Genomic DNA, 27073 nt, shown 5'->3' with positions numbered 1-27073 from the left:
AAAGTGCTGGGATTATAGGCATGAGCCCCTGTGCCCATCCTATTTTTTTAGATTGAGAGGGTACAGGTTTGTTATTAATAAATGGATATATTGCATGATGAGGCGGTTTGGGCTTCTGCTGATCCCATCATCCAAACAGTGAACATAGTTCCCAATAGGTAGTTTTCCTTTTATTTATTTATTTATTTGTTTTGAGACAGTCTTCCTCTGTTGCCCAGGCTGGAGTGCAGTAGCGTGATCTCAGCTCACTGCAACCTCCACCTCCCGGGTTCAAGCGATTCTCCTGCCTCAGCCTCCCAAGTAGCTGGGACTACAGGCGCCCGCCACCACGCCCAGCTAATTTTTGTATTTTTAGTAGAGACTGGGCTTCACCATATTGGTCAGGATGGTCTCGAACTCCTGACCTTGTGGTCCACCCGCCTCGGCCTCCCAAAGTGCTGGGATTACAGGCGTGAGCCACTGCGCCCGGCCTCCCAACTCTTGTCTCCCTCCCTCTCTCCCTGCTCTAGTAGTCCTAGTGTCTGTTCTTCCCATCTTTATGTCCATGGGTATGCAATTTTTAGCTCCCACTTATAACTGAGAACATGCCGTATTTGGTCTTCTGTTTCTGCATTAATTAGCTTAGGATAATGACCTCCAGCTGCATCCACGTTGCTGCAAATGGCATGATTTCATTCCTTTTTATGGCTCTTTCCTTCACTTTAGAGATTGGCCAGAATCTCCTCTTTGGCCACAATCCGAGGACCCCCTACCCACACCACATCCCGATTCTCCTGGGCTCTGACCACACACCTGGCCTTTCTTCCCAGGTGAACCTGGCCACCCTTGACTCCGAGGCCCTGCTGACCTTGGGCCTGAACCTCTCACACCTGGGCCGGGCCGAGCGCATCCTGGAGCTCCGGCCGGCCCTGGAGGGTCTAGAGGGCCGGATCCGCTACGTCATCGTCCGCGGAAACGAGCAAGGTTTCTTTCGCATGCATCACCTCCGTGGCGTCAGCTCCCTGCGGCTGGGGCGGAGGCGGCCGGGGCCTGGAACCTACCGGCTGGAGGTGGTGAGCCACATGGCAGGACCCTGGGGTGTCCAGCCAGAGGGGCAGCCAGGGCCACGGGGCCAGGCCTTGAGGCTGAAGGTGCAGCTGCAGTTGCTTTAGTTGGGAGGAGCCTCAGTGGGCCCCAGCTGTCCAGAGAAGGGGGATTCTGGAACTGGGAAGGACTGTTCCCCAGAAGCGATGGCTGACCAGATTGAACCCTGAAACTCAGGAAGAGTGAAATGCTACACGACAACCTCAGGCAAACCCGGCCTCTGCCTGGGCCTCTGTGCCAGCCCCGGGGGCCCCCCACTTACTCAGTCTTTCCTGGAGACAGCAAGAAGCTGCAATGTGCAATCCCCCTGCCCCCACAGCCAAGGTCAGGAAGAGGCCCTGTGGTCACCGTGTCTGGCCAATCTCAGGCTTTCACTTCTGTACTGCACTGTGGCTTGCCCTGGCGGGGGGCAGGGGGTTGGCAGGACATGGCAATGGGCAACTGGGGTGGGCACAGGGCTTATTCCTTGGAGTAGAAGGGTGTACAGGGGGCCCAGACTCCACAGTGACTTGCCACATTTGCCCCCCATTTGGAGAATGCTTTTATATCAAAAGTGGAGACGATAATAAAGTTATTTTGGGTTAAGTCTGCCTGCCCCTTGGCAAGTTCTTGAAGTAAGTAGTTGCTGCCCTCGGACTGGGCGAGGCAGATCTTGTGCCTGGGGAAGCAGAAGGCCTTATGGGCTCCCCAGAATGGTACTAACGGCTCACGCTTCCTGACCATGTACTACATACCAGACACCATTCGATTTTTTTTTTTATGTTTTCTGAGACAGGGTCTTGCTCTGTTGCCTAGGTTGGAGTGCAGTGGCGCGATCGTGGCTCCCTGTGGTCACCACTTCCCGGGCTCAAGCAATCCTCCCACCTCAGCCTCTCCCAAGTAGCTGGGACCAAAGGTGCACGCCACCACACCCAGCTAATTTTTTTAAATTTCTTTTTCTTTCTCTTTCTTTTTGAGACAGAGTCTCACCCTGTCACCCAGGCTGGACTGCAGTGGCGCTGTCTTGGATCACTGCAACCTCTGCCTCCCGAGTTCAAGTGATTCTCGTGCCTCAGCCTCTCGAGTAGCTGGGACTACAGATGTGTGCCACCATACCCGGCTAATTTGTGTATTTTTAGTAGAGACGGGGTTTCACCATGTTGTCCAGGCTGGTCTCAAACTCCTGACCTCAGGTGATCGGCCCGCCTCGGCCTCCCAAAGTGCCGGGATTACAGGCATGAGCTACCACGCCTGGCCTAACATTTATTTTTCTTAGAGATGGGGGTGTCCCTATACTGCCCAGGCTGATCTTGAGCTCCTGGGCTCAAGTGGTCTTACTGCCTTGGCCTCCCAAAGTGCTGGAATTACGGGTGTTAGTATCCAAGTATTTTACCATTATTGACCACTTTGATTGTCACTACAGCCTCACGGAATAGATGCTATTACCATCCCCATTTTACAGGGAAAACTGAGGCTCAGAGAAGTTAAACACTTTGGCCAAGGTCAGGCCAGGTTGAAAGTTGGGTGGCCTGGCGGGGTGTGGTGGCTCACACCTATAATCCCAGCACTTTGGGAGGCTGAGGTGAGCGGATCACCTGAGGTCAGGAGTTTGAGACCAGCCCGGCCAACATGGCGAAACCCCATCTCTACTGAAAATACAAAAAAAAAAAAAAAAGCCAGGCGTGGTCGTGGGCGCCTGTAATCCCAGCTACTCAGGAGGGTGAAGCAGGAGAATCGCTTGAACCTAGGAGGCAGAGGTTGCAGTGAGCTGAGATCATGTCACTGCACTCCAGCCTGGGCAACAGAGCAAGACTCCACCAAAAAAAAAAAAAAAAAAAGAGGAGGGGAGGGGAGGAAGTTGGGCAGCCAGGTGCAGTGGCTCATGCCTATAACCCCAGTGCTTTGAGAGGCCAAGGAGGCTGGATCACTTGAAGTCAGGAGTTCAAGACCAGCCCGGCCAACTTGGTGAAACCCCATCTCTACTAAAAATACCAAAATTAGCCAGGGGTGGTGGTACGTGCCTGTAATCCCAGTTACTCAGGAGGCTGAGGCAGGAGAATCACTTGAACCCGGGAAGCAGAAGTTACAGTGAGCGGAGATTGTGCCATTGCACTCCAGCCTGGGCGACACAGCAAGACTCTGTCTCAAAAAAAAAAAAAAAAAAAGGTGGGCATGTTCCCAGGCCATCAGCCCCCACACCACCATGCATGGTTCCAGGCGGACTCCAATTCGATGGCCAGGGTACTCATTGTGTTAATAAACACACAGTTAGCATGTACTGTGTGCTGTGCGTGTCACACATCACAGTGTATTTGGTCTCCAACAAAGCGCTATGAGGCAGGCTGTATTATCACCCCCATTTTCCGGGGGGGGCAAAATTGAGGCTTAGAGAGCTTGTGGAACCTGTCCAGGTCACCCACATAGTGCGCGGTAGAGCCCGAACACTGAACGTGACCCCATTTCTTCTGCAACTTCATCCCGGTCCCTGATCCCAAACCACCAGGGTGTCCCCTAAGAGATGATGTGCTCGGTTTTCTTTCTTTCTTTTTTTTTTTTTGAGACAAACTCTCGCTCTGTCACCCAGGCTGGAGTGCAGTGGCGTGATCTCGGCTCACTGCAACCTCTGCTTCCCGGGTTCAAACAATTCTCCTGCCTCAGCCTCCCGAGTAGCTGGGATGACAGGTGCCTGCCACCACGCCCGACTAATTTTTGCATTTTTAGTAGAGATGGGGTTTCACCATATTGACCAGGCTGGCCTTGAACTCCTGACTTCAGGTGATCCACCCGCCTTGGCCTCCCAAAGTGCTGGGATGAGAGTGAGCCACGGTGCCCGGCCAGTGTTCATTGGTTTTCATCCAGATCATTCTCTGTTGTGATGGAAACTGAGGTTGCCAAGGACTGAAGACAGCATCATCGGGTGGTGACTCAGGCCTCCACCTGCAGAATTGTCACTAGCACCTGGCACCAGAGCTCTGTCCCTGGTCTGGTCCTGGCTTACCAGTGGCCTCCAGGCAGCCTATAAGAGCTTGCAGAGGGCTTCTGTGTCCATCAGCTGGACTCACCACAGCCCTGGAATCTAAGTAGAGCAAGCACAGTGACTCTTATTCTACAGACAAGCTGAGAGGTACCCAGAGAGTCAGCAATTGGTTTAAGGTCACCAGCTGGGAAGTGCATTCTGCAACCAGTGGCCAATGCTTGGCCCCTGGAGAGCCGTCTGTTAGGAGAGCTTGGGGTGGCAAAGATCGCATTGGCTTCACCCCAGGGCAGGGCAGCAGCAACTTGCACCTCATGATGAAATGTAACAGGCAAGAAAAAAAAAGAAATGTAACAGGCAGGAATGACTCCATCACCCCCCAAGGTTTATTTAAAAGTTATAGAAAAGCATAGCCTGGGAGGGGCATCCTTGAACTGACCAGAGTTTTGGAGGGACCCAGAGGGACACACTGGCATGGCCCGGGGTGGACGGCAAGAAACAGAAAGTGAGAAGGTATCCTAAGTCTTCTCTACAAGAGCCACTGGCTGCCCAGGATTGCTGCTGGTCCCTGGAGCAGCAAAAGGCTTAAAATCAGGCCAACTCCCTCTTTCCAGTTGCCAGACGGGCAGGAGGTGGTGGGGGTGCAGAGGGAGGACCAACTCAGGTGCAGGGATTAAGACTTGACCCAAAAGACAGAGGCGTGGGGACAGCTGGGTCTGTAGGGCGACGGTTTTATCGGAGAAAGATCCGGCCCCTTCTGTGCCGATGGAGCCCAGAAATGAGCCGGCTCACAGTCCTGCAGAAGCAATGAGAGAGGCTGAAGTAAAATTGATGGCTGTAAAATAATAGTAACTATATGCATTTGTCTCTACCTCCAGTCCCTAGCACACAGCTCCTAAAACCCTTGTGAATTTCTGAGTAATAGGAGTGCTAGAATCTTTTATGCTAACTTTTTTTTTTTTTTTTTTTTTTGAGACAGTCTCGCTCTGTCGCCAGACTGGAGTGCAGTGGCACAATCTCAACTCAATGCAACCTCCGCCTCCAGGATTCAAGCGATTCTCCTGCCTCAGCCTCCCTAGTAGCTGCAACTACAGGCGCGTACCACCATGCCCGGCTAATTTTTGTATTTTTTGTATTTTTGTATTTTTAGTATTTTCGTATTTTGTATTTTTAGTAGCTAATTTTGTATTTTAGAGACAGGGTTTCACCGTGTTAGCCAGGATGGTCTTGATCTCTTGACCTTGTGATCTGCCCACCTCAGCCTCCCAAAGTGCTGGGATTACAGGTGTGAGCCACCGCACCTGGCCTTTTGTGCTAATATTTGGTCTTTGAATTCTGTTTCTGACACAGAGCTCTGGATCCCTTGGAGTGTCCTGGGTAATGGGGACATATTTTATTCTAATGAGGTGACTCTTGGTCGGCTTCTGGGTGGGGACTGGTCACCAGCAAGACCAAGCCATTGATTAGAAACTTGGAGCTTTTGGTCCCATTCTCCAGGAAGGGGAAGAAGGTTGGCAATGGAGTTAATCATCCTTCACTCCTATGTGATGAAGCTTCTAAAAAATTCCCTGGTTGGCTGGGCATGGTGGCTCACGCCTGTCATCCCAGAACTTTGGGAGGCCAAGGCAGGTGGATCACAAGGTCAGGAGTTTGAGACGAGCCTGGCCAACATAGTGAAACGCCGTCTCTACTAAAAATAAAAAAAATAAAAAAATAAAAATCCCTGGTGAAGGCCAGGCGCGGTGGCTCACGCCTGTAATCCCAGCACTTTGGACAGTTGAGGTGGGCGGATCACTTGAGGTCAGGAGTTCAAGACCAGCCTGCCCAACATGGCAAAACCCCATCTCTACTAAAAATACAAAAATTAGTTGGCAGTGGTGGTGCATGCCTATAATCCCAGCTACTCAGGAGGCTGAGATAGGAGAATCACCTGAACCCACCCTGGAGGCGGAGGTTGCAGTGAGCTGATTGCGCCATGCACTCCAACCTGGGTGACAGAGTGAGACTCTGTCTCAAAAAAAAAAAAAAAAAAAAAATTAGGCCGGGCATGGTGGCTCACACCTGTAATCCCAGCACTTTGGGAGGCTGAGGCTGGTGGATCATGAGGTCAGGAGATCGAGACCATCCTGGCTAACACAGTGAAACCCCGTCTCTACTAAAAATACAAAAAATTAGCCAGGCGTGGTGGCGGGCACCTGTAGTCCCAGCTACTCCGGAGGCTGAGGCAGGAGAATGGCGTGAACCCGGGAGGCGGAGCTTGCAGTGAGCCGAGATCATGCCACTGCACTCCAGCCTGGGCAACAGAGCAAGACTCCATCTCAAAAAAAAAAAAAAAAAAAAAAAATCCCTGGTAAGCTGAGGGTACTGGCCTGCAGTCCCAGCTACTCGGGAGGCTGAGGCAGTGAGCTATGTAGTCCTAGCTACTCAACGAGGCAGTGAGCTACGATTGCGCCACTGCGCTCCAGCCTGGCGGAGAGAGTGAGACCTCATCTCTGAAAAAAAGAAAGTCTGAACTATGGGGTTCAGGGTCTTGTGACCACATCCGTGTGTGGGAGGGGTGGTGTACCCCAACTCCACGGGAACAGAAGCTCCTACACTTGAGCTCCTTCCAGTCTTTGTCTACCTAAGCATCTCTTCCATCTGGCTTATTCATCCCTATCCTTTGTAATATCTTTTTATTCTTTTTTTGAGACAAGATCTCATTTTGTCCCCCAGGCTGAAGTTCCAATGGTATGATCATAGCTCACTGCAACCTCTACCTCCTCGGCTCAAGTAATCTTCTCACCTCAGCCTCCCAAGCAGCTGGAACTACAGGTGCATGCCACCACAACTAGCTAATTTAAAATTTTTTTTTTTTTTTTCTTGAGACACGGTCCCACTATGTTTCCCAGGCTGGTCTCAAACTCCTGGGCTCAATTTTTTATTATTTATTTATTTATTTAGAGACAGAGTCTCGCTCTGTTGCCCAGGCTGGAGTGCAGTGGCTTGATCTCAGCTTACTTCAAGGTCCACCTCCCAGGTTCATGCCATTCTCCTGCCTCAGCCTCCAGAGTAGCTGGGACTACAGATGCCTGCCACCAGGCCCGGCTAATTTTTTTAATTTTTAGTAGAGATGGGGTTTCACCATGTTAGCCTGGATGGTCTCGATCTCCTGACCTCGTGATCCACCCGCCTCCGCCTCCCAAAGTGCTGGGATTACAGGTGTGAGCCACCGCGCCCGGCCATCCTGGGCTCAATTGATCCTTCTGCCTCAGCCTCTCAAAGTGCTAGGATTACAGGCGTGAGCCACCATGCCCAGCCCCTTTGTAATCTTTTACAATAAAATGGTAAACACAAGTAGATCGCTTCCGTGAGTCCTGTGAGCTGTTCTAGCGAATGATCCAACCAGAGGTGGAAGCCCTGACTTACAGACAATCAGTCAGAAATAAAGTGACAACTTGCTACTTGCAACCAGCATCTGAAATGGGGGCAGTCTTGTGGGACTGAGTCCTTAACCTGTGGATTGTGTCACTACCTCCAGATAGACAATGTCAGCTGGACACAGTGGCTCATGCCTGCAATCCCAGCACTTTGGGGGGCCGAGGTGGGAGAATTGCTTGAGGCCAGAAGTTAGAGACCAGCCTAAGCAACATGACGAAACCCCATCTCTAATAAATATATGAAAATTAGCCAGACGTGGTGATGCATGCCTGTAATCCCAGCTACTTGGGTGGCTGAGGCACAAGAATCGCCTGAACCCTGGAGGCGGAGGTTGCAGTGAGCCGAGATGGCACCACTGCACTCCAGCCTCAGCAACAGAGTGAGACCCTGCCATAAAAAAATATTAATTATATATAATATATATTTATATATTATATATTATATATATTTATATATTACATATATTATATATTTATATATTACATATATTTATATTATATATTTATATATTTATATTATATATTTATATATTATATATATTTAGGCCGGGCGCGGTGGCTCACGCCTGTAATCTTAGCACTTTGGGAGGCCAAGGCGGGTGGGTCACGAGGTCAGGAGATCGAGACCATCCTGGCTAACATGGTGAAACCCCGTCTCTACTAAAAATACAAAAAATTAGCCCAGCATGGTGGCGGGCGCCTGTAGTCCCAGCTACTTGGGAGGCTGAGGCAGGAGAATGGCGTGAACCCAGGAGGTGGAGCTTGCAGTGAGCCAAGATCGCTCCACTGCACTCCAGCCTGGGCATCAAAGCGAGACTCCATCTCAAAAAAAAAAAATATATATATATATGTATATATTATATATTATTTATACATTATATATATTTATATATTATATATTATTTATATATTATATATTTATATATTATATATTATTTATATATTATATATTTATATATTATATATTTACTTATATATAATATATATTTATATATTATATATTTACTTATATATATTATATATATTTATATATTATATATTTACTTATATATATTTTATATGTATATAGAGAGAGACACACACACACACAATGTCAGAATTCAATAGAATTACAGGACACCCACCCGGTCCCTGCTGGAGAATTGCTGGGTTTGGGGGGCCCTGGAGCTCTTGGGCCACTCCCCTGGGGCTTCACTTTCTCACTTGCTGTAGTGTCTTTGGGCTGAGTCACAGCAGTGGACAGCCACCGAGGACCCTCCCCTGTGAATCTGCGGCACTGACCACACAACCACCCCTCCTTGGTCCTGGAGGTGAATCTCCTGTCCCAGTGTGAGCCAATCATGAGCCCTCAACCCTCAGCAAAGGTGATGGATGGGAGACAGTCACATGACCAAGAGTCCTTACCTGAATTAGCTGATATCAGGAGGGAGACATTCCTCTTGCTGCTGCTGATGGGATTGCTAAACTTGGACGATGATAACTTGGAGCTTCCAGAACTCAACTTCTTTACAGCATGAGGGCCTGCTGGAGAAATGGAGAGAGAAATAAGCAAGAGCTCTGCCATCATCCTTTGAGCTCCTGGATCCAGCTAAGCCTGAAGCTGTTGACTGGTTATTTAAGCCAATGAGTCTCCCATGTGCTTGAGCTTTCCATCTGTACCAGTGGAAAGTGTCCTGATTAAAAGAGCTGGACTGGCTGGGTGCAGTGGCTCATGCCTGTAGTCCCAGCACTTTGGGAGGCCAAGGCAGGTGGATTGCTTGAGTCCAGGGGTTCAAGTCCAGCCTGGGCAACATGGCACAACCTGTCTCTGCAAAATGAAAATAAAAAATTACCCAGGCATGGTGGTGTGTGCCTGTAATCCCAGCTACTTGGGAGGCTGACGTGGGAGGATTGCTTGAGCCCAGGAACACAAGGCTGCAGTGAGTTGTGATTTTGCCACTGCACTCCAGCCTGGGTGATAAGAGTAAAACCCTGTCTCAAAATAATAATAATAATAATAATAATAATAATAATAATAATAATGAGCTGGAGCCAGGCATGGTGGTTCATGCCTATAATCCCAGTACTTTGGGAGGCCAAGGCAGGCAGATCATCTGAGGTCAGGAGTTCGAGACCAGCCTGGCCAACATGGTGAAACCCCGTCTGTACTAAAAATATAAAAATTAGCCAGGCATGGTGGCATGAGCTTGTGCTCCTGCTACTTAGGGGGCTGAGGCGGGAGAATCGCTTGAATTCAGGAGGCAGAGGTTGCAGTGAGCCGAGATCGTGCCACTGCACTCCAGCCTGGATGACACAGCAAGACTCCATCTCAAAAAATAAAAATAAAAAATAAAATAATAATACGCTGGATTAGTGGAGCATGCCTGTAGTCCCAGCTACTCAGGAGGCTGAGGTAGGAGGATTGCTTGAGCCTGGGAGGTCAAGGCTTCAGTGAGCTGTGATGGCGCCATTGCACTCCAGCGTGGGTGACACAGTAAGACTCTGTCTCAAAATAATAATAATAATAAAAGAGCTGGACTGGTGGCACACACTTGTAATCCCAGCTACTTGGGGAATCTGAAGTGGGAGGATTGCTTGAACCCACAAGTTTGAGGCCGCAGTGAGCTATGATCATGCTACTACACTCCAGCCTGGGCAACAGAGCAAGACCCCATCTCCAGAAACAAAAACTGGACGATGACTCAATCCGTTGGTCATTCACTTGGTGCCCCACTCACCACCAACTGGCTTTGTTTGGGGTTCAGGCAGGTGTCAGTATTCTGGTCTCCAATTCCCTCCCTCGGGGTCTGAACCACACATGGGCTTGCAGGCAGGGAGGGCAGGCCCCCTAGATGCCCAGCAGAGGTCTTGCCCACCTTGGAAGGTCTGCGTGTTGTGGCGGAGCTTTGCAAAAACCTTATTTCGAGCATCCAGGAGCTTCATGGCTTTCTGCACCTCCCTGCTTTTGGGGTTCCCACACACCTTCCTGTGTCTCTTGGGGAGGTAGAATCTGTGGTGAGCAGAGTGGGGTGCCCAGGTTAGGGTGTAGGCTGGCAGCAAGGCTGTGTGTGCACCCCACCCCCCAGCCCCCACGGCCCCACTCACATCGCAGCAGGCAGATTGCAGCTCCCGCTCACCTCCTGGATCCGGTAAGTCCAGGCGCGCCGGAGCACAGCCCACCCAATGGGGTAGTGGTAGGCCAGGCAGCAGTCCTCAAAGACACCTGCAACCACACAGCCGCCCAGACACTCGCACCCTTGCATGTTAACTTGGCAGGGCCAGCCACAGGCAAGGGCACCTGTCTGCATACCTGTCTGCTCATACCACAACCCTTCCAGGCCCGGCAGAGGCTGAGGAACAGCCTTAGGAAAGAAAAAGCCTCCTGGCTCACCCCTTATCCCTGGATATTGGGACAGCCAGAGGTTGGAGAGGACCCTTGGGTCCCGGCTGGGAAGGGTGTGGAACCAGCAAATGAAGGGACCAAGGCCACCTCTACTCCTGCTCTGGGGAAAAGGGTGACTCAGAGTGCAGGTGCACTGTGAGGAGGGGCCAATACCACCCCTCCCCAGCCAAGTTCTCCCTCCTAAAAATGAGCTGGTTGGCAGCTCAGCACAGTGGCTCATGCCTGTAAACCCAGCACTTTGGGAGTCTGAGGTAGGTGGATCACCTGAGGTCAGGAGTTTGAGACTAGCCTGGCCAATATGGTGAAAACCCGTCTCTAATAAAAAATACAAAAATTAGGCTGGGCGCGGTGGCTCACGCCTGTAATCTGAGCACTTTGGGAGGCTGAGGTGGGTGGATCACCTGAGGTCAGGAGTTTGAGACCAGCCTGGCCAATATGGTGAAACCCCGTCTCTACTAAAAAATACAAAAATTAGGCCGGGCGCGGTGGCTCATGCCTTTAATCCCAGCACTTTGGGAGGCCAAGGTGGGCGGATCATGAGGTCAGGAGATTGAGACCATCCTGGCTAACACGGTGAAACCCCGTCTCTACTAAAAATATAAAAATTAGCCGGGCGTGGTGGTGGGTGTCTGGAGTCCCAGCTACTTGGGAGGCTGAGGCAGGAGAATGGCGTGAACCCGGGAGGCGGAGCTTGCAGTGAGCCGAGATCGCGCCACCGCACTCCAGCCTGGACGACAGAGTGAGACACCGTCTCAAAAAAAAAAAAAAAAAAAAAAAAAAAAAAAAAATTAGCCAGGCATGGTGGTGGGCGCCTTTTTTTTTTTTTTCCAGAGTCCCACTCTGTCGCCCAGGCTGGAGTGCAGTGGCTCAATTTCAGCTCACTGCAACCTCTGCCTCCCGGGTTCAAGCGATTCTCCTGCCTCAGCCTCCCGAGTAGCTGGGATTGCAGGCGCCCGCCACCACGACCAGCTAATTTTTGTATTTTTAGTAGAGATGGGGTTTCACCATGTTGGCCAGGATGGTCTTGATCTCTTGACCTTATGATCCACCCGCCTTGGCCTCTCAAAGTGCTGGGATTACAGGCGTGAGCCACTGTGCCTGGCTGATAGTGGGCGCTTTTAATCCCAGCTACTCTGGAGGCTGAGGCAGGAGAATCACTTGAACCCAGGAGGTGGAGGTTGCAGTGAGCCGAGATCGCGCCATTGCACTCCAGCCTGGGCGACAATAGCAAAACTCTGTCTCAATGAAACAAAACAAAACACCAACCAAACAAACAAAAAATTGTTTTAATACAAAGTAAAGAGCTCTCAGTAAATGTCAATTGTCTAGACAAGCAGAGATGAAACACACAGATGAATTAGACCTAGTGTTGTCTTCAGGGAGCTCCCGGGAAACTGATCTCTGCAGAAAGGGGGAAGCACAGGCACTGTGGGAGGTGCCCAGAGGAGGAGGTGATGCTGCCAGAAAGTTCTGGGGGGATGAGCAGGTGGAATGAATGAGCCGAGGATGAGCTGATGAGATAGTGGAGGAAGCTGGGGTGCAATTCTCTGCCTAAATGGCCTTTGGAGTTCTCTGCGATCTCACCTCTGCCAGAACTAACCTCCAGAGGCCGAGTCTGAGTCCCTGCAGAGCCCAGCTCAGCAGGAGCAGGGAAAGGGAGGACTCGAGCCCTCCAGGTGTCTCCCCACCTCGGCCTCTGAGGGCAAGGGGCAGCGCATTCTGTTGGAACCTCTGACTGCAGTGCCAGGCAGGTAGTTCCCAAGGCTGGAGGCCAGGATCAAAGGGCTGGGCTGGGCCTGGCTCTGATGGCAAAACAATCAGACCACAGCCCAACCCCCTTCCCGGGCAAAGGCCAAGGACTTGGACCCATCAGACCCAGCCGAGGGGCAGGTGGGTCAGGTGGGGGCAGACAGGGCAGGAGGGTGGGGCCCTGGGTCTGCCACCCAGCCAGGGACCCTGCTTTGGCCAGCTGCTGAAACTCAGAGGATGTAGGACCCAGTGTCAGGGCTCCCGTGGGGACACCCCAGGCCCAGGAATTGTCCTTTGGCGACTGAAATCCTCAAGTGCTTGCTCTGCGGTAGGGAGTGGGGAAGAAGGAAAGAGTTCCCTATTAATAACAGGAACAGTTACTATTGCCGCCGCCAGACACGAGGCCTAGTCTTTTGCAGGCATGAGCTCACTGGACCCTCAAGTCAGAGCCATGCAGTGGGAATTTTAGATTCCCACTTTGCAGCTGAGGAAACGGAGGCTCCTAAAGGTTTAGGAAGCCGGGCACAGTGGCTCATACCTGTAATCCTAGCACTTTGGGAGGCTGAGGCAGGCGGATCGCCTGAGATCAGGAGATCGAGACTACTCTGGCCAACATAGTGAAACCCCATCTCTACTAAAAAATACAAAAATTAGCCGGGCATGGTAGCACACGCCTGTAGTCCCAGCTACTTGGGAGGCTGAGGCAGAAGGATCGCTTGAGCCCAGGAGGCGGAGGTTGCAGTGAGCCAAGATCGCGCCACTGCACTCCAGCCAGGGCGACAGAGTGAGACTCTGCCTCAAAAAAAAAAAAAAAAAAAAAAGGTTTAGGAGCAACTAACTCTCAGCTGGACTCCATGGAGGGAACAGGATGGGAATCCACTCCTGTCAGTCTCCAGGGCCCTGATCTCCAACCCCACCCCTGGCTCGGCAGGATTAGGATTCTACAATACATCCCTGGCAGTAACTGGCTTTGCCCACAGCTGGAAGCCACCCTCTGCTCCCTCACATCTTTGGGAGTCTTGCAAAAGACTCCATGGGGCTCTCAAAGAAGGAACTGGGGACTCTCCATCTCCCCGACCCCATCCCAAGAGCTAACCAAACGCCAGGAGTTCCTGCATGTCAGGAGCAGGAGAATTCAGTGGAGATGGGATTGGGGAGACTTCCAGAGGAGATAAGAGACAAAAGAGGTGGGGTAGGGGCATGGGGAGAGGGGCACTTGCGGGTAGGCATTGCCAGACACAGTACCTTGGGTGTGGACAGCGGGGGCCCAGGCTCCCAGGAAGCCGGCCACCAGGCAGGCCAGGAGCCACAGGTTCATGCTGCAGGCGGGTCCTCCTCCCTGGGCACCTGGATGAATAACGGGGCCACCTGGGGTCGTGGAGGGAAGTGGTAAGGACTGAGGAAGAGGAGGGGAGTGGGTACTGGGAACATCCCCCCTCTTAAGCCCCAGGCATATGGCAAGGGAAGGAGGTTGTATAAAGTAGGAACAAGTTGTGCTGGAGGGACAAGCTGTTCATCTATGTTCAAGGAAAAGACTCACCGATATCCACTGGGTCAAGGGAGCTGATGCCTGCCGGGCTGTAGGCCAAGCTGTCCCATCTGCAGGACCAACACGCTGAGCTTCACTCTTTATAGACGGAGCCCCACCCAGCCACCCCCTGCCCGCCCTCCTGCCTTCCTCCTCCTCTCCACCTGCACTCTCAGCCTCTGGAATTCTCCCTCTTCTACAGCAAGCTCCAACCTCAACCCACAGGCCCCCTTGCCTCCCCACTCCCCATCCCAGGCCTCCCAGCCAGCACCCCTACTGTCTCCAGAAAGGGCCCTTTTTCCCCTGTTTCCCTCACCTGCACACACCTGGTGGACACTGGCTGCCTGCGAACAAGGCTCAGACTGCCTTGAGCCCCCAAACAAGCCTTTACCTTCACGCTCCCCCCGCCCTCAAGCCACGTGTTCCCTGGTGGGTCCCCGACTTCACTCCATTTCTCTCTCCTTCCACACCATGGTTAGGTAACTTAGCATGTCACAGAAATCCTCTGGTTGTGATCACAGGCAAATCCATAGAAACAGAAAGTAAATTAGCGGTGGCCACAGGATGGGGGGAGGGGAGAATGAAGGACTGACTGTGAGAGGGTATGGGTTTCCTTTTGTTCTGAAATTAGATGAGAGTGATGGTTACATAACTCTATGAATATAGTCAGCACGGCACAGTGGTGCACCTCCCACCGGTGAACAACCCCAACAAGAAAGAAACTCTCTAGGCCAGGCATGGTGGCTCATGTCTGTAAGCCCAACACTTTGGGAGGCCAAGGCCAGAGGATCGCTTGAGCCCAGGAGCTCAAGACCACCCCGGGCAATATAGAGAGACCTGCGTCACTACAAAATTTTTTTTAAAAATTAGCCCGACGTAGTAGTGCATACCTGTAGTCCCAGCCACTCAGGAGGCTGAGGTGTGAGGATTGCTTGAGCCTTGGAGGTTGAGGCTGCAGTGAGCTGTGATCATGCCACTGCACTCCAGCCTGGGCAACAGAGCAAGACCCTGTCTCAAAAAATGGAAAAAAAACCGGTGGCTGGACACAGTGGCTCACACCTGTAATACCAGCACTTTGGGAGGCCGAGGCGGGCGGATCCTCTGAGGTCAGGAGTTCGAGACCAGCCTGGCCAACATGGCAAAACCCCATCTCTTTAATTACCCGAGTGCGGTGGGGGGCACCTGTAATTCCAGCTACTCAGGAGGCTGAGGCAGGAGAATCGCTGGAACCCGGGAGGCGGAGGTTGCAGTGAGCCGAGATTGGGCCATTGCATTCCAGCCTGGGCGACAAGAGTGAAACTCTGTCTCAAAAAAAAAAAAAAAAAGAAAAGAAAAGAAAAAGAAAAAATGGAAGAAAGGTTTTGTTTTTGGAAGAAAAGCCAGGAGCCCCGGGTAGCCATGCCCTCAGGAAGCAAAGCAACATTCACCGAGAAGGCATGTCTTTTTTTTTTTTTCTTCTGAGACGGAGTCTCGCTCTTTTGCCCAGGCTGGAGTGCGGTGGCGCGATCTTGGCTCACTGCAAGCTCCGTCTCCTGGGTTCACGCCATTCTCCTACCTCAGCCTCCCGAGTAGCTGGGACTACAGGCGCCCGCCACCACGCCCGGCTAATTTTTTGTATTTTTAGTAGAGACGGGGTTTCACCGTGTTAGCCAGGATGGGAGAAGGCATGTCTTCTTTCCCTGGGGCAGCAGGACCCAGCCAGGAGACAGGGACTAGGGGAGACACGAGGTGAAGATTAGGGAGGGCGAAAGGAGCGCTGCAGAGGCCGCACAGCTGATTGCTTTAAACTTTTTATCGCCTGCATCCATAGCTACATCTGACCTCTGTGGGTATTTATCACACCCTAAACTCCTTTCTCATTTCTGCCTTCCACTGGGAGCCCAGAGGCGGCGGCCCCTAGCCTACTTCCCTGTCCCAAACCACATGGCCGGGTGAGTGGGGCTTAGAGCTGGGGCCGGGCCTGGTGGGTGTGGCTTCTAGCCGGGGACGTGACTAGATAAATGACACTTAGAGCCCAGGGGCAGGGCTGGGTGGGCGTGGCTTATGGCTATGGGCGGGGCTTGGTATATGGCTCCGAGTCAGGGGCAGGGCAGAGTGAGTGGGATTTAAGACAGTGGGCGGAGCCTGTCAGCTGGCGCTTATGGTAAGGGACAGGGCTTTGTAGGAGGGGCTTAGACTGGGGCGGGGCTTGCACGGTCAGCCCCGCCCCACCAGAGCAGCTAAGACGCGTCGGGGGCAGGTGCTCTCACCCGTCCCGTTGCTGCGGCCAGTGGCAGCCCACGGGCCCGGGCGCTGTTCCAGTTCTTCCGCCTCTTGCTCTGGGTGGGTGAGGCTGGACCGGGACGCGGCTCCGCGTGGCTGCGAGCGTGGGGAAGCGGCGTGGCGGGCTGGGGCCAGCCTCTCCGCTACGGCTCACTGCCCCCTACCTTCCCAACCCGCGGGCCGCGGCCAAGACGGTGTTACCCAGACTTGGGGGAGGTCCCCAACGTGAGTCTCCCTCCCTGCGTCACCCCTCACTGTTTGTCCCACCGGCAGCCTTCACGGGGAGGAGGGGTTCCCAGTAAGGGGGTCCTCCAGGGACCAGCATGCAAGGTGCACTGGGGTGGGCGCGCTGGGGACCTGGGACCCAGGGGTTGGAGCAAGAAACGGGATGATCCCGGAGTTCAGGCCCCGAGTTAAAACCCGGAGTTCTGAGGACCACAGTTGCTTTGAGTAAAGGCCAGACCTTCACAGTCGGGGCTGGACTGGCCTCTTCCACTCCTGCAGCAGCTGGGGGCATTAAGAGTAATCCGCTATCGGCCGGGAGCAGTGGTTCACACTTGTAATCCCAGCACTTTGGGAGGCCGAGGCGGGCGGATCACCTGAGGTCAGGAGTTCGAGATCAGCCTGGCCAACATGGTGAAACCCCATCTCTACTAAAAATACAAAAAAAAAAAAAAAAAAAAAAAGCCAGGCATGGTGGTGCGCACCTGTAATCCCAGCTACTTGGGAGGCTGAGGCGGGAGAATTGCTTGAACCCAGGAAGTGGAAGTTGCAGTGAGCCAAGATCTTGCCATTGCACTCCAGCCTGAGCGACAAGGGCAAAACTCCATCTCATAAAAAAATAAAAGAGCAGTCCGCTATCAGCAAGGGTCCTCTTCTCCACCAGTGTGAAATCAGCACAGCTGCGGGGAACAAGTGCCCCCCCCCCCACACCGACTTCTGTTCTGCATCTCTGATGATGGGAGCAGTTGAGGGTGGTCTCCATCCTGTAGCTTAGCTAAATTCAGAGACCAATACCCCAGAGCCTGCAGGGTTGGGTGGGTAGGCAGGTGTCTTTCTAGACAAGCCCAGTTGGTTGCAGTGGCCAGGTGGTGGGCAGGGGTGATGAGATGTTCTGGGAAGCCTGCACCAGCCACCACCACATCTGCCCTACCCAGTGGCAGGCACCTCTAGTGGGATGAAGGATGCTCCTGGGTGCTCACCATTGGCCCAACTGTGCAAAGGAGGAGACTGAGGGTCAGAGAAGTCAAGTTACTTACTTTTTTTGTTGGCCAGGAAAATCTAATTTTTATTTCTTAAATACTGTGAAGAAAAGGACAGTCCCCCAATGGTGAAGCGCCATAGAGCAGATGACTGGGAGGTCATCGGCAAAGGCTCAGGGGCACTGGGAGAACACTATGGGCAGAAGTGAGGGTCCTCCTGTAGTCACTTTTGCATATCAGACCCCAGCTGCCTGCAGCTCTCCTGAACTCTGGTGCCTCCAGGTCCCTAATGAGACTCTTGGCTTCTGATGAGCCCCCACCGCCCTGCATGGTCACGAGTCTTGTAGGGAGCAATCCACACCCCAGGAGCCCCATCTGCCAGGCCTGGACTCCTGTTGTACCCACAGCTGCCTCTTTTTTTTTTTTTCGAGACAGAGTCTTGCTCTGTTGCCCAGGCTGGAGTGCAGTGGCACGATCTTGGCTTACTGCAACCTCCACCTCCTGGGTTGAAGCGATTCTCCTGCCTCAGCCTCCCAAGTAGCTGGGACTACAGGCGCCCACCACCATGCCTGGCTAATTTTTGTATTTTTAGTAGAGACTACATTTCACTATGTTGCCCAGGCTGGTCTCGAACTCCTGACCTCAAGTGACCTGCCAGCATTGGCCTCCCAAAGTGCTGGGATTACAGGCTTGAGCCACCATGCCCAGCCTCCAGTTACCTCTTTTTAAAGAGAATTTGGTTATTTGAAAGATCTTTCTTCTTTTTTATGTAGGCATTTATTTATTGCTCTAAACTTCCCTCTTAGAACCACTTTTGCTGCTTTCATTGGTTTAGGTATATTGTATGTCCATTTCAGTTTGTCTCAGGTTTTTTGTTGTTGTTGTTTCTGTTTGTTTTATTTTGTTTTTAGAAACAGATCTCCCTCTGTCACCCAGGGTGAGTGCAGTGGCACAATCGTAGCTAACTGCAGCCTCCAACTCAAGTGTTCCTCCCACCTTAGCCTCCCAAATAACTGGGACTACAGGTGAGCATCACCATGCCTGGCTAATTATTTTTATTTTTTGTAGAGATGCGGCGGGGGGGGGGGGGGTCTCACTATGTTGCCCAGGCTGGTCTTGAACTCCTGGCCTCAGGTGATCCTCCTGCCTCAGCCACCAAAGTGTTGGGATTACAGGCGTGAGCCACTGCACCTGGCCTCAAGATATTTTTTAATTTCATTTTAATTTCTTCTTTGACACATTGGTTGTTTAGGAGAGTGTTGTTGAATTTTCTCACGTGTGAATTTTCCAGAATTCCTCCTGTTATTGATCTCTAGTTTCGTATCACTGTGGTCAGAAAAGCTACTTGATATAATTGCAATCTTACATTTGTTTTTTGTTGTTGTTGTTGAGACGGAGTCTCACTCTGTTGCCCAGGCTGGAGTGCAGTGGCACCATCTCGGCTCACTGCAAGCTCCACCTCCCAGGTTCACACCATTCTCCTGCCTCAGCCTCCCAAGTAGCTGGGACTACAGGCACCCGCCACCACACCTGGCTAATTTTTTGTATTTTTAGTAGAGACGGGGTTTCACCATGTTGGTCAGGCTGGTCTCGATCTCCTGACCTCGTCATCCACCCGCCTTGGCCTCCCAAAGTGCTGGGATTACAGGTGTGAGCCACCGCGCCTGGCAATCTTACATTTGTTCAAGCTTGCTTTGTGGTCTAACATGATCTATCCTGGAGTATGTCCCCTGTGCACTTGAGGAGAATGTGCGTTCCGCTGCTGTCAAATGGAATGTTCTACATATGTCATTAGTTCCATTTGATCTACAGTGTATTTCAAATCCAATGTTTCCTTACTGATTTTCTGCCTGGATCTGTTCCTTGCCTTTTTTTTTTTTAGACAGAGTCTCAGTTTGTCCACCAGGCTGGAGTACAGTGATGTTGTTATGGCTCACTGCAGCCTTGAACTCCTGGGCTCCAGCAATCCTCCTGCCTCAGCCTCCCAAGTAGCTGGGACTACAGATATGCACCACCACACCCCACAAATATATATTTTTAATTTTGTGGCCTGTTGCCCAGGCTGGTGTTCATTGTTGAAAGTGCAGTACTATTCCTGTATTGCAGTTCAGATCTGTTCGTATTTCCTTTATATATATTTCCTTTATATATTTAGGTGCTCTGATGTTAGGTGCATATATATATAATTGTTTTATCCTCTTGATGAACTGACCCCTTTTTCATTCTATAATGACCTTCTTCCTCTCATGTTAGAGTTTTGACTTAAAAAATATTTTATCTGATACAAGTATAGCTACCCCTGATCTCTTTCGGTTTTCATTTTCAAAGAATATCTTTTTGCCTCCCTTCACTTTCAGTCTATGTGTGTCTTTAAACCAGCTGCCTCTTGCTTTGGTCCAGATGCATAGTGGTTGCCCAGCAACCAGAGGAGGAGAAGGAGGAGGAGGAGGAGGAAGAGGAGGAGAAGGAGGAGGAGGAGAAGGAGGAGGAGGAGGAGGGGGAGGAGGAGGGGGAGGAGGAGGAGGAGAAGGAGGAGGAGAAGAAGGAGGGAGGAGGAGGAGGATGGGGAGGAGAAGGAGGAGGAGGGGGAAGAGGAGGAGGGGGAGAAGGAGGAGGGGGAGGAGAAGGAGGAGGGGGAGGAGAAGGAGGAGGGGGAGGAGAAGGAGGAGGGGGAGGAGAAGGAGGAGGGGGAGGAGAAGGAGGAGGGGGAGAAGAAGGAGGGAGGAGGAGGAGGATGGGGAGGAGGAGGAGGAGGAGGGGGAAGAGGAGGGGGAGGAGAAGGAGGAGGAGGAGGAGAAGGAGGAGGGGGAGGAGAAGGAGGAGGGGGAGGAGAAGGAGGAGGGGGAGGAGAAGGAGGAGGGGGAGGAGAAGGAGGAGGGGGAAGAGAAGGAGGAGGAGGGGGAGGAGGAGGAGAAGGAGGAGGAAGGAAGAAGGGTTTTTCCAGGATGTCTTGCAAGCCCTTGGCCTGATGTTCGAGAATTTGGTTAACTCTAATCTGAACCCTAAGTCCCTGATGTAGCTGGCTCTGCTGGCTCCTGGAAAGTCAGTTCTGAGGGGATCCCCACCCCAGGCTAACCTGAGGCCTCTGTCTTCCAGGGGACAGCTGTAGCAGTGGCCTGGGCAGGGGCCGTGGTTCTCCAGAGGGATTCAGACTACTGGTATTACCGAGCTCATGACCTTGGCTTTCGTCCTTGTACTTGTCCTGCCCCTGCAGGATGTGCGGGGGCCAGACAGCTGGGAAGAGTGGCTGCCTGATCCTGGCCCTGCTGCCTTGGGCTGGAGGAGGGGTTGCATGGAGAGAGAGGGTGGCAGGCCTTGGGGAGAGGGTCCCATAGGGTCCTGAGTCCCTCTTTGAACGTGCTGAGCTCTACTCACCCTTTCCACATCTGTTTTCTGAGTATCCCTTATGTTCCAGCCACATGCTGGGCCCCAGGGTGACAGCAGTGAGCACGCCGACACATTGCAACTATCAAAGATGATGGTCACTGGCTGGGCGTGGTGGCTCACACCTATAATCCCAACACTTTGAGAGGCCAAGGCAAGAGGATCACTTGAGCCCAGGAGTTCGAAACCAGCCTGGGCAACATAGTAAGACCCCCATTTCTACAAAAAAAAAAAAAAAAAAAAAAAAAAAATTTTTTTTTAAATAGCCAGGCAAAGTGACCGGCATCTATAGTCCCAGTTACTCAGGAGACTGGGGCAGGAGGATTGCTTGATCCCAGGAGTTCAAGGCTGCAGTGAGCTATGATTGCACCACTGCCTTCCAGCCTGGGCAACAGAGTAAGAACTCATCTCAAAAAAAAAAAATGATGATGTTGATGTCACAGATGCCTCATGGAACACCTATGTGGGACCATTTGTTATTCATTCAACAAACACTTATTGAGCACCCTCTATGTGCCCAGCACTGGGCTGGGTGCTGGGGACAAGCAGTGAAGGAGTCAGTCCCACGTGCTCAGTGCCTAGTAGCATTGCAGACAAGAGAAGCAGCAAGTAATGAAGCAAGACATTCAGATGTGACTTTCTGCTGACAAGGAAAAACAAATTTTAATTTAAAAAAAATTTAAAAACAATTTTCAGATGAGGATCACTGTCACCAATGCTGGTGTGATTGGAAGAGACTAGGGATGGGCTGGATGCCTTTTTTTTTTTTTTTTTTTTTTTTTGAGACAGGGTCTCACTGTGTCACCCAGGCTGGAGTGCAGTGATGCGATCTCGGCTCACTGCAACCTCCACCTCCTGGGCTCAAGTGATTCTCCCACTTCAGCCTCCTAAGTATTACAGGCATGTACCACCACGCCCAGCTAGTGGATGCCTTTAAAGAGAGTGGCTTGAGGTAACAAGAACCTTATTAGGTTAAAATTCATTCCTACTTTATAGGGAAAGAACAATCAACTGAGGCTGAGAGAGGTTACATTGCTTGACCAAGTAACTTGCCTAAGTCGCTTGTCTCTAAACAAATTAATTAAGTAAGTAAAAACAGGTGCCCAGTGATGTGCAGAGAGCTGGAGACAGAAGGCAGATAATACCACTCTCCAAGTGGCCCTCACAGCTAATAGGAGGATTTTTTTTTTCAAGATAATGTCTCTGATTTGTTTTTGGTTTTGTTTTTTTTTTTTTGTTTTTTGGTTTGTTAGTTTGTTTGTTTTTTGAAACAGAGTCTCACTCTGTTGCCAAGGCTGGAGTGCAGTGGTGCGATCTTGGCTCACTGCAACCTTCGCCTCCCAGGCTCAAGCAATTCTCCTGCCTCAGCCTCCCCAGTAGCTGGGATTACAGGCACGCACCACCACGCCTGGCTAATTTTTGTATTTTTAGTAGAGATGGGGTCTCACCATGTTGGCCAGGCTGGTTTGAACTCCTGACCTCAAGCGATCCGCCTACCTTGGCCTCCCAAAGTGCTGGGATTACAGGCGTGAACCACTGTGCCTGGCCGAGATAATGTTCCTGTTGCCCAGGCTGGAGTGCGGTGGTGTGATCACAGCTCTCTGTAGTCTTGGCCTCTGGATTCAAGCGATCCCCCTGCCTCAGCCCCACAAGTAGCTGGGACTACAGGCACATGCCATCATGCCCGACTAATTTTGTAACTTTTTGTAGAAACAGGGTCTCCCTATGTTGCCCAGCCTGGTCTTGAACTCCTGGGCTCAAGGGATCATCCCGCCTTGGCCTCCCAAAGTGCTGGGATTACAGGCCTGAGCCACCTCGCTCTGCCTTAGGCTGCCATGTCTCCTGATCAGACATTCCTGGAGGAACATCTGCATCAGGCTGTGGGGATGTGAAGGGCATCCCACCTGTCTCCAGGGGGACCTGCAGTTGAATGGTGACCTGAAGGACAACCTCGTGTTAGTCAGAGACCAGCAGGGCAGGACGCTAGAGGGAACTGCCAAGTGCAGAGTGTCTGGGGCAGGAGGTGCGGGGGTGGATAGCGGAAGATGAGGTAGGCAGGGAGAAGCTATTTGGAGCCTCACGTGCCAAGCCCAGAAGGGTGACCTTCATCCAGAGGCCAAGAAGAAGCTGCCGAAAAGATTTATTTATTTTTATTTTTATTTTTGAGACAGAGTCCTGCGGCCCAGGCTGGAGTGCAGTGGCGTGATCTCGGCTCACTGCAACCTCTGCCTCTTGGGTTCAAGCAATTCTCCTGCCTCAGCCTCCCGAGTAGCTGGGATTACAGACCCGTGCCATCACGCAGAGCTAATTTTTGTAATTTTAGTAGAGACGGGGTTTCACCATGTTGGCCAGGCTGGTCTCGAACTCCTGACCTCAGGTGATCCGCCCGCCTCGGCCTCCCAAAGTGCTGGGATTACAGGCATGAGCCACCGCACCCACCCTGAATAGATGTATTTAGTCAGGGGAGGGTTGTGGTCAGGTCTGCATCTGAGCTTTGCCAAGGTCATCTGGAAGATGCCACAGAGGGTGAGGTGAGGGCAGGGAGATTCAACAGCCCAGGCATGGTAGGGCATGGTAGTGTGGACCTGTTGTCACAGCTATTCGGGAGGCTGAGGCAAGAGGACTGCTTGAGCTTAGGAGTTCAAGGTTGCAGTGGGCTATGATTGCACCACAGCACTCCAGCCTGGGCGACAGTTAGACTCTGCCTCTGAAAAAAATAAAAACAGGATGGGGCGCAGTGGCTCACACCTGTAATCCCAGCACTTTGGGAGGCAGAGGCGGGTGGATCATTTGAGGTCAAGAGTTCAAGACCAGCCTGACCAACATGGTGAAACCCCTGTCCCTACCAAAAATACAAAAATTAGTCAGGCATGGTGACAGGTGCCTGTAATCCTAGCTACTCGGGAGGCTGAGGCAGGAGAATCACTTGAACCCGGGAGGTGGAGGTTGCAGTGAGCCAAGATTGCGCTGCGTGCTGCACTGCAGGCTGGGTGACAGAGCGAGACTCAGTCTCAAAAAATAAATAAATTAATTAAAAATAAAGAAAGTGGCATGCTGGACCCACTGGGTGAAGGTGGGCAGATCCTAGAATTAGGTCTCTCTTTCTGGAATGATGGGGGCGATCTGAGCTGCCTCCTTAGCTCCCTGGAGAATCAGACAAACCTCCCTCCCACTGCTACCTACTTCTCAAATGTGGGAACCCTGGCAGTCCAGTAGGCCGGCCATGCATACAAAGGGAACCCAGGAGGCTGTCAGTGCCTATAGGATTAGGGAACCTGTCTGTGCTTTCACCTCTGCTCCTCCAACCTGTCTTCTTGTGGTTCTTTTTCTGTTTTTTTTTTTTTTTTTGAGATGGAGTCTCACTCTGTTGCCCAGGCTGGAGTGCAGTGGCGCAATCTCCGCTCACTGCAAGCTCCGCCTCCTGGGTTCACACCATTCTCCTGCCTCAGCCTCCCAAGTAGCTGGGACTACAGGCGCCCGCCACCACGCCCGGCTAATTTCTTTTTGTATTTTTAGTAGAGACCGGGTTTCACCGTGTTAGCCAGGATGGTCTCGATCTCCTGACCTCGTGATCTGCCCACCTTGGCCTCCCAAAGTGCTGAGATTACAGGCGTGAGCCACCGCGCCTGGCCTGTTTTTGTTTTTTAAGATAGATTCTTGCTCTGTTGCCCAGGCTGGAGTGCAGTGGCAGGATCTTGGCTCACTGCAACCTCTGCCTCCCGGGTTCAAGTGATTCTCCTGCCTCAGCCTCCTGAGTAGCTGGGATTACAGGTGCGCACCACCACACCTGGCTAATTGTTGCATTTTTAGTAGAGATGGGGTTTCACCATGTTGGCCAGGCTGGTCTGAAACTCCTGACCTCAAGTGATTCACCTGCCTCGGCCTCCTAAAGTGCTGGGATTACAGGCATGAGCCACCGTGCCTGGCCAATATTTTCTTTTTCTTTTTCTTTTTTTTTCTTTTTTTTTTTTTGAGACAGAGTCTTGCTCTGTCGCCCAGGCTGGAGTGCAGTGGTGTGATCTCGGCTCACTGCAAGCTCCACCTCCCAGGTTCATGATATTCTCCTGCCTCAGCTTCCCAAGTAGCTGGGACTACAGGCACCCGCCACCATGCCCAGCTAATTTTTTGTATTTTTAGTAGAGACGAGATTTCACCTTGTTAGCCAGGATGGTCTCAATCTCTTGACCTCGTGATCCGCCCACCTTGGCCTCCTAAAGTGCTGGGATTACAGGCATGAGCCACCGTGGCCTGGCCAATTTTTTGTTTTTAGAGACAGGGTCTCACTCTGTCGCCCAGGCTGGAGTGCTGGTGTTATCACAGCTTGCTGGAGCCTCCAACTCCTGGGCTCAGATCATCTGCCCACTTTAGCCTCCCACAGTGCTGGGATTACTAGCACGAGCCACCTTGTCTGGCCTGTCCTGGTTGTTCTAAGCACATGGATTAAGATCTGCCAGTTGCCCACTCAGTCCTGGAGGCGAGGTGCTGGAGAGGAGGCTGGGGAGGAAGATTGGGTCACCACGGTTCCTCTTTCCTGCCTCTTCTCTCATGGCACCTGCTGTTCCCCCAGGGCTCCCACCTCCGCTTGCCTCCTGCTGAGCCTTTGCCCTAGCAGCGCACTGTGCCTGGCAAGCCCTCACTCTGCCCATCTCCAGGCAGCCAGCATGGCTGGGATTATGTATTCAGCTTCGAGCTCTGACACCCTGTCACCCTGGGCCACATGTTGGGACTGCCCTATTCTTTCTTTTTTTTTTTTTTTTTTTTGAGACAGAGTCTCACTCTTTTGACCAGGCTGGAGTGCAGTGGCGTGATCTCAACTCACTGCAACCTCCACCTCCCGGGTTCAAGCAGTTTTCTGCCTCAGCCTCCTGAGCAGCTGGGATTACAGGTGCCTGCCACCACGCCTGGCTAATTTTTGTATTTTTAGTAGAGATGGGGTTTCACCATCTTGGCCATGCTGGTCTCGAGTCCTGACCATGTGATCCACCCGCCTCGGCCTCCCAAAGTGCTGGGATTATAGGCGTGAGTCACCTGCCTGGCCGGGACTGCCCTATTCATCTCTGTCTGCCCCTGAAATCTTATTGTGTACGTGCCTCCACTTCAAGGCCATCAAACCTCATGGAAGGGATGTACTTCAGTCATCCCTTTGCCTGTGATGTTCCCCTTCCCCACCAACAGAGGCTGAGCAAGCACCTCAGACTTGAGAGTGGACCAAGCCTCCTTGCTGCAGGCCCCCAAGTGCCCAAGGGAGCTCTCAGCTTGTCCAGCCCTTCACAGGCCTATAAACTCTTCTCAGGCCTGGCTGGGTGCAGTGGCTTATGCCTGTAATCCCAGAACTTTGGGAGACCGAGGCGGGTGGATCACTTGAGGTCAGGAGTTCGAGACCACCCTGGCCAATATAGCGAAACCCCATCTCTACTAAAAATACAAAAAAAAAAAAAAAAAAATGCGAAACCCAGGCCAGGCACAGTGGCTCATACCTGTAATCCCAGCACTTTGGGAGGCCAAGGTGGGTAGATCATGAGGTCAGGAGTTCGAGACTAGTCTGACCAACATGGTGAAACCCCGTCTCTACAAAAAATACAAAAATTAGATGGGCGTGGTGGTGCGTGCCTGTAATCCCAGCTATTCAGGAGGCTGAGGCAGGAGAATCGCTTGAACCTGGGAGGCAGAGGTTGCAGTGAGCCGAGATCGTGCTACTGCACTCCAGCCTGGGTGACAGAGCAACAGGACGACAGAGCAAGACTCTGTCTCAAAAAAAAAAAAAGCGAAACCCCATCTCTACTAAAAATACAAAAATATTAGCCATGCATGGTGGCGTGTGCCTGTAATCCCAGCTACTCAGGAGGCTGAGGCAGAAGAATCACTTGAACCCAGGAGGCGGAGGTTGCAGTGAGCCAAGATTGTGCCATTGCACTCCAATCTGGGTGATAAGAGAAAAATTCTGTCTCTAAAAAATAAAATTAAAATTAAAATAAATTAAAAATAAAAATAAAATTAAAAAAGAAACTCTTCTCAGGCCCCCCTTTCCCCCAGCTTTCCCACTTCCCCCTACACCCCACACTTACTTGTGTGCCTCCCTTGTTCTGGGCTAATTTCATGTGCATTGTTGCA

The 27073-nt window shown here is 51.8% G+C and overlaps 2 protein-coding genes across 25 annotated transcripts in view; one reads left to right on the top strand and one right to left on the bottom strand.

The window, feature by feature from the left end:
* The window catches only part of FBN3 (fibrillin 3), an 84387-nt gene extending 82593 nt beyond the window's left edge, over positions 1 to 1794 (top strand). For 7 of the 18 annotated variants that reach the window (XM_016934917.4, XM_016934909.4, XM_016934910.4 and 4 more), the window contains one exon: positions 810 to 1793. In XM_016934917.4, coding sequence (XP_016790406.3) covers positions 810 to 1151 — 342 coding nt within the window. In that variant the 3' untranslated portion in view covers positions 1152 to 1793. Of the gene's footprint in view, positions 1 to 809 lie in introns of all 18 variants that reach the window. The other 11 variants (XM_016934913.4, XM_016934901.4, XM_016934903.4 and 8 more) reach the window with 4 other exon arrangements.
* A 2593-nt stretch (positions 1795 to 4387) lies between these two features.
* Positions 4388 to 16037, bottom strand: CCL25 (C-C motif chemokine ligand 25). 7 transcript variants are annotated; one of them, XM_016934899.4, is made up of 7 exons: positions 14431 to 16037; positions 14127 to 14185; positions 13832 to 13933; positions 10540 to 10657; positions 10311 to 10444; positions 8860 to 8979; positions 4388 to 4832 (listed from the first exon to the last, which is right to left on the bottom strand). In XM_016934899.4, exons 3-7 carry the CDS (start codon positions 13902 to 13904, stop codon positions 4825 to 4827), a joined length of 453 nt encoding a protein of 150 aa, XP_016790388.1. In that variant the 5' UTR covers positions 13905 to 13933; positions 14127 to 14185; positions 14431 to 16037; the 3' UTR covers positions 4388 to 4824. The 7 variants fall into 7 exon arrangements, with proteins under 7 accessions (XP_016790388.1, XP_001156693.1, XP_016790389.1 ...); XM_001156693.7 differs by having other exon boundaries at positions 13832 to 13954; positions 14431 to 14610; XM_016934900.4 differs by having other exon boundaries at positions 8860 to 8976; positions 13832 to 13954; positions 14431 to 14610.
* Between the last annotated feature and the right edge of the window lie 11036 nt (positions 16038 to 27073).

This window comes from Pan troglodytes, chromosome 20, assembly GCF_028858775.2.
Source record: "Pan troglodytes isolate AG18354 chromosome 20, NHGRI_mPanTro3-v2.0_pri, whole genome shotgun sequence".
In the NCBI taxonomy this organism is placed as follows: Eukaryota; Metazoa; Chordata; class Mammalia; order Primates; family Hominidae; genus Pan; species Pan troglodytes.
Note: the sequence above shows the minus strand (reverse complement) of the source record. Positions and strands in the feature narration are given on the sequence as shown.